This window comes from Protopterus annectens, chromosome 1.part1 (assembly GCF_019279795.1).
Source record: "Protopterus annectens isolate FY-2018-M chromosome 1.part1, PAN1.0, whole genome shotgun sequence".
NCBI lineage: Eukaryota > Metazoa > Chordata > Ceratodontiformes > Protopteridae > Protopterus > Protopterus annectens.
Genome location: NC_056726.1, coordinates 1,239,277,291 through 1,239,290,241, shown reverse-complemented (window position 1 = coordinate 1,239,290,241; position 12,951 = coordinate 1,239,277,291). Strand labels below are relative to the sequence as shown.

The 12,951-nt window shown below is 44.7% G+C and overlaps 1 protein-coding gene across 1 annotated transcript in view; it reads right to left on the bottom strand.

The window, feature by feature from the left end:
- Window positions 1-688: 688 nt before the first annotated feature.
- Window positions 689-12,951, bottom strand: part of LOC122809555 (zinc finger protein 605-like) — a 247,823-nt gene continuing 235,560 nt past the window's right edge. Inside the window, exon 4 of the mRNA XM_044081140.1 lies at window positions 689-2,460. Coding sequence (XP_043937075.1) covers window positions 989-2,460 — 1,472 coding nt within the window. The 3' untranslated portion in view covers window positions 689-988. The remainder of the gene's footprint in view (window positions 2,461-12,951) is intronic.

Here is a 12,951-nt window from a genome sequence, read left to right as displayed (position 1 = left end):
ACATATCTATTTGGTAACACTGTACAGGCCACTAAAGTAGCCTTGCTTGGTTAGACTACCATTTGGATAATAGTAACATTACACAGTAGGATTGGACACCCTTTGATAAGGGCCTTAAAGTAGTTAAGTAGTGGCTGGTGGCAGCTGGAACTACCTTATAGTATGAGCAGAAGGGGCATAGCTAGTAAACCAGTGCCAGTCTTTTCCAGGTGTGTGTGTGTGTGTGTGTGTGTGTGTGTGTGTGTGTGTGTGTGTGTGTGTGTGTGTGTGTGTGTGTGTGTGTGTGTGTGTGTGTTTGTATACAAATCAAATCTCAAAGTGTGTGTCAGCTACTTGGACAGGGACACAAAGCACTGGTTGGACAGACAGGGTGCTGGAGGTTTTGGCTTGGTCACTCAGCTGAGAGCTCAACCCTATAGCTGTGCCAGTGGGAAGTCTTATTGGGGAGCTTGAGAAAGAGGGAGAAACCAGCCCCAGACTGATTGTGATCTCTGTGTGCTCTTAAGGGAAATTACACTTTACTGTGTGTGTACTTGTCATCCTCACATTGTGTACGTCCCCCACTGTTGCCAGTGGTGAGGATTGAGCCTCCTTGACTATTGGGCCAGTGTAGGGCTGTCACAGTGTTGATTTATTTTTACGGCAATAATTAAATATATTCATTAAAAATTTTTACTGTACACTGCCATAAGGTTCTTCATTAAGATGTTTACTGATTAGTGATATACCAACAGTTCCCTATGGTGACAGACCCAGTGTGAACATCACAGTGCTGAAGTAATTTTCTCATTCCTAAGAGCTGTAAAAAATAATAAAATGAAACAAACTGCTCAGTTATTTTACAGAGGGCTGTCCATAAGCAGATCACATTACTGCTATAGATGTGAGTGTACAACAAAAGGTATGGATATGGAAACGTATCATATGGTCCCATGATCACTTGCCAAGTATTGTTCCAATGTCCCTAAAATTATTCTGCATTCTTGCACTAGGCATGTTCAAAATCAGACATGTTTAGGTCTATAACGTTTCCAGAAAGAAGCTGCCGAATTTCCTTTTCTTTTATGTGTACTTTCTGATGGACTAAGAGTGCACGATTCCATTTAAAGACTTTCCCACAATCTGTACATTGGAATGGCAGCTTCTTTGGGTGAACTTTATGATGCTCAAACAGTTTATCCTTTTCTGTGAAGGATATCCCACAATCTGAACACATAAAGGGTGTTTCTGCTGTATGTGCTCTTTGATGGAATGCATGCACTCTTTGATGGAGTTCTAGTTTTCTCCGCCACTTAAAACTCTTACCACATTCAGTGCAAGAAAGTTTTACTTGCTGATGTTCAAAATCAGACATGTTTTGGACTATAACATTTCCTGAAAGACACTGTTGAATTTTCTTTTCTTTTATATGTACTTTCTGATGGAGTAACAGTGCTCGATTCAATCTAAAGACCCTCCCACAATCTGTACATTGGAATGGCAGCTTCTCTGGGTGAACTTCCTGATGCTCATATAGTTTACTTTTCTCTGTGAAAGACATTCCACAATCTAAACATTTAAAAAAATTACCCACTATGTGCATTCTTTGATGTAGTTCTAATTCTCTTTGCCACTTGAAACGTTTACCACATTCAGAGCAAGAAAGTTTTTCTTGCTGATGTTCAAAATCAGACATATTTAGATCTATAACTTTTCCAGAAAGAAGCTGCTGAATTTCCTTTTCTTTTACATGTACTTTCTGATGCAGTAAGAGTGCACGGTTCCATCTAAAACCCTTCCCACAATCTGTACATTTGAATGGCGGCGGCTTCTTTGGGTGACTTTTCTGATGCTCATGTAATTTATCTTTCTCTATGAAAGACATTCCGCAATCTGAACATGTAAAAAGCTTCGGTACAGTATGCACTCTTTGATGGAGTTCTAGTTTTCTCTGCCATTTAAAACTCTTACCGCATTCAGTACAAGAAAGTTTCACTTGCTGATGTTCACACTTATGAGCTGAAAGTTCACCTTTGTCTCTAAAAATTATACCACAGTCATAACATCTAAAGGGACCAGCTTCAAGCTGTACTGACTGAGGCCGAGTAAAATCTGATTTATCTGCAATGTTGACATTACACTCAGCATTATTACATTGTTTTTCTAAGTGAGTTTGTTGGTGTAATGTCTGCACCAGCTTGTGTTTGAAACTTATCCCACATGTAACACAGTCAAACTGTTTCTCTATTCTGTCGGCCCACACATGTGATAACAGTTCACGCTTTTGTCCAAAACACTGTCCACATTCTTTGCAAGTTGAAATATCTCTATGGTAATCTGTGTCCTTGTTTTCACAAAGTGTCAGCTGATCTGGAAAATTCTTACGTGCAGCTTGCTGAGTGCTTGTTTCACCTTTCAATTTTTTTTGACATTTAGGAAGCAGAAGCCACTGGGTTTCATCACGACTTGCAGACTGGAGGACTAGAATTAAGAGTTGCAAATGTTAGTACAGTTACAGAGTACCACTTTCTTCAAACATTGTATCCATATTACATTAAATGACTAAGTTTATCTTTACCCATATTTGACAGCACTGCCAAAATGTAACAGCCAAAGCTGAAAAACAATATACATATGATGAAATGAATCCTAGCTTCCACAGCTATATTTTATATATGTGAAACCCAATCTGTCATTGTGTATTTTTCAGCCAATGTACTGAAACAAACTTCAATGAGAAATCTGCATATCTCCTAACATTTCATGACAAAGGGAGAGGGGCAAATTATGTGTACAGCTTAATAAACCATTTGAGTTTAACCCCCTAACAATTACTGCTGTTCACTAAACTACCACACTTAGTTTTAGAGACTGCATATGGAGGATAGGGACAGCTAAAACAATGCACAGCCATGACATTACACAGCCGCAAAGTTCTAACAATCATAAACTATCAAACATAAGGATCTATATTTGAGAACAGAGTGAATAGTACCAATATGAGTAAGAAACACAAATTCCCCTGTGCAGTAAATAAAATATATATTGGAAAATAATTTTGTCTAATACAGTATACAAGCAGTAGGATAAAAATGAACACTTTTGAAAGAAGTTTTACAGGTGATACCAAAAAATGTACATTTCCAGTGATGGTCACCCCTTCGGTAAGACTGCACTTCTGTTTTAGACAACTTCTGCTAATTTCAGGCTTGAGAGCATTACAAGAGAGACGCTAGCATTAACAGAAGTTTCACAACCACAGTACTAGTAATTTTCTTATACTCTCAGTTCCCTTTAGTCACATCACTTATCTACTCTTCACTTTCTGATGTTTCCCATCTTACTCCTTCCCTAGTCATCCCCTCCCCTGCCCTGCTTCCTCACGTCCCTAACTACTGCATCTCACTCTCAATATAGACTGCAAGAATTCCACAAATAATACTACATTTGTAAATACAGAGACACTATGACTGCCATATGTGCACCACTGCACTGTCTAGTCTCTTACTGAACACCGTCTTCTACATCCCCATTGCAATATGCAATTCCCAGGCTGGAGATGAACTGGGTCCTTTTTGCATCAGTCCACTGCCCTGGTTAACAACAAACAAATCCAGAGAATACTCCTGTCAATTACAGGCTGTTGCTAGCTTGAATAAAAGGAAGTGCTTACAGACAGGCTTAGAGGAGTTGCAAAGAGATGCAGGAATGCTTGGCATTAAACAGACATTCATTGTTGTTGAGGCACCTTCTTTGTCCTAAACCACTGACAGGTTTACAAGAAAAATGGAGAAGTATCTGCATGTCTGTGACAGTAGAAAACCTCTTGCTGCTCTTCTGGTAGCTCTACATGATCTCTTGGGGGGGGGGGTCACAAAACAGTTATTGGCTCTAATAAAGGCATCTAGGACATTACTATACAGCTACACATGGATTGAACACAGTGTAATTTATGCTGCTTGTAGTGGTGGGCCGCAGTTCTGTCCAACACATCTGTCATGTTGAAGTTACAGAAAGCTATATAGAACGCTGCTTTAAATGTAGTGCTATGAACTTTAATCTCGAACTGCTTCCCAGTCATCTGAATCAGAAAGTGTGGACAGTTTCTCAATGGATTATGCTATGTAGAAATTAGACCTTTGGGTAAAGTAGCTATCCGGCTATGAGCACAGGATGGCACAGTATAAATTCTTGAGCACCAGTCTTCCATAAATTCTTGAGCACCAGTCTTCCACTTTGTTTGTCTTAGAATGAGTGGCAAAATGCAGATCTTCTGATACCAATGCTAGGTAGACAAAATTACACAGGAATTTACTTTGGGATACATGGTGAGAAGGGACTCCATTCAGGAGGCTGTCATACAAATCATCTTCTATCTCGGATGCAGGAGGAGATGGCAGAGGGTGCTTAAAGCAGTGAACATGGAATCCCTAACAGATAAAAGGCTACAAGACAGGAATGATCAAGGAGCTCTCTCTATGTGCTACACAAGCGTTTATATACTTTTGAGAAAAATAACAATGGGCAGGTGCCTACTCATGAGTCTGCTTCTCCAAAGCAGGAATCCTAAAGAGACCTAGCGAAGGAGGAATCTGCTCATTACCTTTCATCCTCAATCACTATGTCCACTCAGACTTGGGGAAGAATCAGAAGGGGAATGAACAAGAAATTAGGTACTCACCATAACGTTCGATGTATGTGGTCCATATCGCCACACATTCTTACTCACTGGTTCGGAGCTGAACATCGGCTCCAACTCGGCCAACTTAATTTTTCTAGCACGAAGTCTCTAATTGGCTGGGCTAACCTATGCACCTATGTTAACCCATGTTGCACTGCTCCATAGGCCCCAGATCTAGTTTGCAGCAATCCACAGTCACACCCCATGCACAGCCACAGTCCAGGAAGGTAGAACACTATCCAGGGTAACAAAGAAAAAACAACCAACCTTGAAGGGTACTCGAGACCAAATGTCGCCTCCAATCCTCCAGGAGGGGGGAAGGTGGGAGGGTATATAAGAATGTGAGGCGAGATGGACCACATACATCGAACGTTATGGTGAGTACATAACTTCTTGATGTTATGTGGTCCAATCTCGCCTACATTCTTACTCACAGGACAGCGTCCCCAGCACCTCTATCCTGGGAGGCTCAAAGGAAGATACTCCTGAGAACTGTGGAACCAAAGGAAGCCCGGCCCCTAGAAGCTACATCTAATTTGTAATGAGTAATAAAGGTGCGAGGAGAAGCCCACGTGGCCGCAGCACAAATGTCATCCAAAGATAGCTTAGAATGGTTTGCCACTGAAGCGGAAACAGCCCTGGTAGAGTAAGCCTTGACGGGGAACGGTAAATTTCTGCCTGCTGATGCATAGATATAGGAAATGCAATCAGAAATCCATCTGAAAATAGTAATCTTAGAAAATCGGGGAGCCTGTTCTATTTTCTGAAAAGGACACAAACAGTTGGTCAGATTTCCGGATATGCTTTGTCCTGTATAAGTAGAAACGTAGCTGCCTATGCACGTCCAACTGATGAAATCTAAACTCTGCCTTGTTGGAAAATTGAGGGAAGAAAAAGTAGAGTTTTGTACCTACCATAAATGTAGATGTCCGATAGATATGCAACTGCAGTCCTGACATATGGGTTGTCCTGCCTCAGGCAGCCCTTCGGTCGGCCAGATTCCAAAGTCTGGGTCCGGCGCCACGATGTCGGCCCACGCCAGAGCGGCTGGAGTATAAAGGCATCAGCCAACGCCATCTTCTTCAGTGTTTCTTGCCCCAGATGCCAGGTGCCCTCAGAGGAAGGCTAAATTTTGTGAATGGATAAACAGATAAAACCAGACATGCACAACAGTAATAAACAGATACACCATAACATATATATCCCCAGCTGATAGGTAAGGGGAGAAAAGACCCAAAAGGGGAAAATCAGAGGGGTAGGAGGGAGGGAAAACCTGACTGCAGTTGCATATCTATTGGACATCTACATTTATGGTAGGTACAAAACTGTACTATGTCCTTCAAGAATGCAACTGCAGTCCTGACATATGGGTTGAATACCATAGCCAAGTTGGGGGTGGTAGGACTAAGCAAGAGATGGTGTAGCTAGAAGTCCCTGCAGGACTGCCGAAGCAAAGCCTGCTCGGGATCTGGAGTATAATGGCAGGTTGTAGTGTTTGGTAAATGTATGCACGGAGCTCCATGTAGCAGCCTCTAGAATATCTTTTGTAGCCACTCCTCTTAGAAAAGCTGTGGAAGTGGCCATAGCTCTGGTGGAGTGTGGTCTAATATTAGCTGGCACACTTTTTCCATGAAAAGAATAACAGAATCTGATGCAGTGACCAATCCATTTTGAGATAGTTTGTTCGGTGACTGCTTTTTCTTGCACTCCAGCAGCATAGGCTACAAACAGTTGGTCAGACTTCCTGGTGGACTTTGTTCTGTCCAAGTAGTAGCGTAGTTGTCTGTGAATGTCTAAAGTATGCAGCAGCTTTTCCCCTTTGTTTTGAGGGTTAGGAAAGAAAGTAGGCAGGTGAATTGCTTGGTTTAGAGACACTCTGGATATCACCTTAGGCATGAATGAAGGATTGGTCCTAAGGGAAACTCTGTCCTGATGAAAGATGAGAAAAGGAGGAACTGCCATGAGGGCCTGTATCTCCGAGACTCTTCTTGCTGAGGTGACTGCCAACAGGAAAACCGTTTTCCAAGAGAGAAATTGCATTTCTGAAGATGCTGCTGGTTCAAAAGGAGGAAGAGTTAATTTTTCCAAGACGTAATTGAGGTCCCATGCAGGAATTGGTAGCTTCCTTGGAGGTTTGATATTCTTTATGCCTCTTAGAAGCTGTCTTAGCAAGGGATGCGAAAACACAGGTGGATCACAGTTGTAATGTGCTGAGATAGCTGAAGCGTGGATTTTGATGGAAGAGTATGAAAGACCACTGTGAAACATTTCTGCCAAGTATTCTAATATGTGAGGTATGTTCATCAGTGATGCATCCTGGCCCTTGTTGACATTCCAGATGGTGAATCTCTTCCATTTGGCCAAATAGGTTTTTCTGGTGGAAGGTCTGCGTGCCTCCAGCAAAATTTTCTGAACTTTTTCGGAGAGGGAGTCATGGGTCTCTGAGTCATGGAACTCTCCAAGCTGTCAGCTTTAAGGTTTGCAGGTTCTGATGAACAGTCTTGTAACTGTGTTGAGTCAGGAGCAGAGGCCATTGAGGCAAGGGCCACGGTTTGGTGTGAGTTATGCTCAGTAGTAGTGGATACCAGTGTTGCCTTGGCCAGTCTGGAGCTATCAAGATTCCTCTTGGTTGTTCTGCCTTGATCTTCAGTAACACCTTGGTGAGCAAAGGAAGAGGAGGGAATGCATAAATTGTTAGAGCATTCCAGCTGAAGGAAAGAGCATCCATTCTCCAAGCTAGAGGATGGTGTATCCTTGTGCAGAACCTTTCCAGGTGATGATTGAGATGAGATGCAAAGAGGTCTATGTCTGGTCTTCCCCATGCAGATGCTATTTGTGAGAAAATGTGGGTGTAGCATCCATTCGTGTGGATCCAAGAAATTTCTGCTCAACCTGTCTGCCAGAACATTGTCCTTGCCCGAACAAACTAGGATTGCAAGTAGATGTTCAGTTTCAGGGACTTTTCCCAAAGAATCATTGTTAGTCTGCAGAGGGGTAGGAATGAGTGCCCCTTGTTTGTTTATGTACCACATGACAGTGGTGTTGTCTGTCCTATTAGCAGATGACCTTGCTGGAGAGATTTTCCAAAGGCTTCTATTGCATGCATCACTGCCAACATCTCTTTTGATTTATGTGCTGATGCATCTCCATGGGAGTCCATTGCCCTTGAATGCATCTGCGTCCATGTGCCCCCATCCATGGTCTGAGGCGTCTGTTGTAATAGTTTGACTTGTTGGAGGTTTGTTGAAAAGCATGCCTTCGTTTAAGTGACTTGCTTGAGCCCACCACAAAAATTCCCTTTGCAGGCATGGTATGAGTGGTATTATGTCTTCTAGGTTGTGGCTGTGTTGTAACCACAAGCTTTTTAGGTACCATTGCAGCTTTCTCATGTGTAGTCTTGCCAGAGGAATTAGAAGAATGCAAGATGCCATGAACCCCAGGGCCTGCAGGATCTTCCTTGCGGTCAGGTGGGTTAATTTTGCTAGGCCTTTGAAGTAAGCTGTTAAATGCTCTTGTTTCTCCTCTGTGAGGAAAGCCCTTTGTAGCTTTGTGTCCAGTTTTGCTCCTAGAAAAATAATCTCTTGGGATGGCAGTAATCTTGATTTTTGAATGTTGACTGTGTATCCCAAAGCCTGTAGCATTTGAATGACGTAATCCAAGTGTTTTATCAAGGTCTGTTTGCTGTCTGCTTGTATTAGGCAGTCGTCCAGGTAAGAGTATATTTGAATCCCCTGGAGTCTGCAATGTGCCACTACTGATGCCAGGCATTTCGTGAATACTCTGGGCGCAGTAGATAAGCCAAACGGCAATGCTGAAAATTGATAGTGCTCTGTTCCTGCAAGAAATCTGAGGTATCTTCTGCAACTGTGTCTGATAGGGACATGCAGGTATGCCTCCTTGAGGTCCAGAGTAACCAGCCAAGACCCCTTGCCCAGCATGGGAAGAAGTTGCTGTAACGTCAGCATCTTGAATTTTGGCACCATGAGAAAAGTATTTAGAACGGACAAGTCCAATATAGGTCTCCATTGTTTTTCTTTTCTTGGAACAAGGAACAGTCTTGAATAAAATCCCTGGCCTTGTTCCTGAGGAGGAACCTTCTCTATTGCTTTTATTTGTAACAGCTGTGAGACTTGTATGAGTGCCTCTGCCCTTTGATTTTGTGGCAGGTTTGGCATGCCTTGTCCTGTTGGTAAAGTATGGAAATGGAACCTGTAACCTCTGTCTATTATGTCCACAATCCAATTGTCCTTTGTTATAATGTGCCAGTCTTTTGAGAATAGAGATAATTTTCCGCCTAAAGGTGCTTCTCTTTGAGCTTTGGTAGGCGGAGTGAAAGGTAAGTCATTGTGGTTGTCCCTGTGGTGCAGGTGAACTACCTGTGCCACTTCTCTGATTTTGTGGTTGCCATTGGCGTCCCCTGTAGGAGCCTCGGTATTGCCCTCTACCTCGTGCACGCCTGTTCTTTCCCCTTTGATACTTTTCAGAGTCTGGAAAGGACCAATTCTTTGAAGGCCAATTCCTGCTGAACCTTGGTGGCTGAACCTGGAGGAAATCCTTTACTGTCTGTACTGATTTTGCCTTCTCCTCAATAGATTTCAACACATCCTGATCATTAGCACCAAAAAGCTTCTGTTTATCCAGAGGTGCGTCCAGGAGCTTTACTTTAACATGATCTGGTAGTGGCTGTTCTTTCAACCAAGCATGTCTACGGATAACAGCCCCTGTCATAGCTGCCCTACATGAAGCCTCCAATGCATCATAACCACACTGTAGAAAATGCTTACTAACCTGCTGGGTATTATGAACCAAATCCTGCAATGCCTTTCTATCTATAGGCTCAGGAGAGGCTATCTTTTTCTGTAAATCATTCAAGTAAATAATCCTGGTACTGAAACATATGAAAAAGGCAGTTAAGTGACCTCATGGCAAGGGTGGAAGAGGTATAAACTTTTTTACCCCATCTCTCCAGGGACCTTGCTTCCCTGTCAGCTGGCAGTGGATTCTTGGCTGAGGAGGTAGCCACTCCTTTGGGGCCCTGTGAAATAGTTTCTAGATCCACAGAGTGGGCCTTAAAGAGATGCTTGTGAGTGTCAGGGACCCTGTAATATCTGTCTGGCTTGACAGGAGCAGGAGGGAAGAGAATCAGGTGAAGCACTGGAGTCGGAGAAAACATCATCCAGGACATCCAAAACTGGAGGGATAGCTAAAGGTCTGTGCTGGGGTAACTTAAGGAAGGTACGTAGCCTTTTCCTAGAATCAGAAAATTCCTGACCTTGCCACAAAATGTTCCCTCATGGAGTGGAGGACCTCACCGAAAGAAAAATCCTCTGGAGGAGAGGCAGAGGGAATGGATTCCTCAGCATCAGAGTCCTCATAGGCCTGGAAGGATTCTTCTTGGGTATCTGAATGCTCTGAATCCCCAGAGGCTTCATCTGAAGAGAGGTTGTCTGCCTGCTCAGTTCTAGGCCTTTTTTCTGCAGGCGGCTGAGAACCTCTGTCTGGGTGAGGCTGAGACCCCCTGATAAGAGAGATTAGATCTGCAGCCAGAGACATGATTTGGCTGTCAGAAGAAGGGGCCTGAGAAGTAGGTTTAGGATGGGCCTTGGCCTGGCTGGCGGCCTTAGCACGTGCAAAGGCCTTGATTGACATGGATACTGGAGGCCTAGCTGCCCCACGTGCAGGGGTAACTTTGTCCACGGGAATGGTGTCGGGTAGATCCAGAACTTCGGTTTCCAGAGGAAAATCAACAACCGGCACCAGTGTAGTCTCTGAGACCGAGGGATGAGTTACCGCGGTGTCGTCGGCCTGGAGCAGTTGAATTACCGCTTCCGAAGGGACCGAAGCACTCGCGGAGGGCTTAGGCGTTGTATCGGTGGAAGACGCGGGCCGAGGATGTCGGTCCCGGTCCTTTCGTTTTTTGGAAGTTTGTGCTGTCGGTTGTTCCGACGGCATGTTGTAAGCGTAGGATTCGCCAAAAAGTCTTGCAAACTCTGCCCGGCGCCTGAGAGTGCGCTTATTAAAGCAAGCACAGGCAGCACAGGCCGAGACGTCGTGGTCTGGGCCCAGGCAAGGGAGGCAGTAAGAATGCAAGTCCTTATGAGGTATTTGTTTACCACAAGACAAACAATTATTAACTTTCTCAATTTGCTCTGACATCAGCTGAGGCAAGAAAAAATGTTCCCCAACGGGGTACTTAGCTTTTAGATGACTTCGGTAATTGAAAACACAGGAGCTGATCGACCGGCACTTGCGAACTGCTTCGGGCACCGCGCGGCAAGAAAGACTGAAGAAGATGGCGTCGGCTGATGCCTTTATACTCCAGCCACTCTGACGTCGGGGGGGAGCCGACATCGGCCGACGCCGGACCCAGACTTTGGAATCTGGCCGACCAAAGGGCTGCCTGAGGCAGGACAACCCATATGTCAGGACTGCAGTTGCATTCTTGAAGGACATCTGGCAGTTCAATAGACTGAGATTAACAGTAGATGTAACTTTAGGAAGAAAAGATGGATTAGGTCTCAAGGAAACCCTGTCCTTATGAAAGATTAAATACGGGGCTTTGATGGATAGAGCTTGAATCTCTGACACCGGTCTGGCTGATGTGATGGCTATTAAGAAGGCAGTCTTCCAGGACAAAAATTTAAATTCACATGTAGCAGCTGGCTCAAAAGGTGGGGAAGTCAGGGCTTGCAAGACAAAGTTTAAATCCCATGGCATGATGGGTTCTGACACAGGAGGCCGTAGTAACAAGGTGCCCCTCAAAAAGGCCTTACAGAGTTTATGAGCCATAAGAGAAGGTTTGTACGAGGTATGAAAGTTAGAAATGGCGGCCAGCTGGACCTTAATGGTAGCAGGAGCAGAACCCTGCTGAAAAAGCATGGATAAGAAATCCAAAACAGCAGGAATAGGGGCTGTGTAAGGGTCCAGTCCCTGAGCATGAGCCCAAATAGAAAATCTTTTCCACTTGCTAGAATAAATTTTCCTGGTGGAAGATTTATGAGAAGAGGATGAAATGTGTACAACCTCAGGTGAAAAACAATGAAGTCTGACTAAGGATGGAAGTGGAGTAGCCAGGCTGTCAAACCTGAGGGTCCGCAGGGAGGGATGGGACTGTCCCGACATGTGTGTCAGTAGGTCCGGTGCTGGGTCCAGAATCCAAGGACTGTCCACTGTGTACTGATGAAGAAAGAAGAACCATACTCGGCGAGGCCAGTGTGGGGCAATTAGAATCATCTTGCTTCCCAAGGATATGGCTTTCTGTATCACTCTTGGTAACGGAGGGAAAGCATAGAGCAGACCAGGGGGCCAATCATTGACTAGAGCTTCCCTGGGTGACTCCCCCTGCGGAGGGATCAGTGTGAAGTAGTTGCTGCACTTGGCATTGAGTGGACTGGCAAAAAGATCGCAGCAAGGCTGACCCCACCTGCTGAAAATCTGTTCCGCCACACAGCGGTTCAGGGACCACTCGTAAGGCATCAGAATAGCTCTGCTTAGCCTGTCTATCACATTGGCCTTCCCCGGAATGTGCGTTGCCACTAGGAACCGTTGGGAAGACACTGCCCATTGCCACACTCACATAGCCTCTCTGCACAGGGGATAAGATCTGGTTCCCCCTTGTTTGTTCAGGTACCACACAACAGACATGTTGTCCGAGTGAATTGAAATTGTTCCCAGAGGGAGAGAGATCTGAAGTGCTCGCAACGCCAGTAACACTGCTCTCATTTCTAAGACAATGATGTGCTGATGTACCTCGTGATCTTGCCACGTGCCTTGGACCGTCCTGCCAAGATAATGCCCCCCCCCCAATCTGGGAGGCATCCGTGGTCACCGTGGCAACAGGTGACATAGGAACAAACGGTTTCCCTTCGTCCAGGTTGGTGGAGAGTAGCCACCAACGAAGGTCTTGTTTGCACTGGTCAGTGAGTAGGATCAAGTGGGACAGAGGGAATTCCTGAAAGGACCACTGGGCGAAGAGGAGCCACTGCACAAGCCTCATATGTATTCTGGCTAGAGGCACTAACATAATAGTGGCTGCCATGGATTCTAGGAGCTGTAGAACCCATCTGGCCTGAACTTTCTTGAGGGTTAACAATGCGCGAACCTGACTCTACAACACTGCCATCCTTTCTTTGGGGGAGGAACGCCCGCATACGAACGGTGTCTAGCTCTTCACCTATAAATGTGACATGCTGTGAGGGCAGCAAGGCAGATTTTCCCCAGTTCAAGGTAATTCCTAGTTGATGACAAAGGGCAATGGTAGTTTCCCTGGCCTGAATGAGAAGATGCCTGGT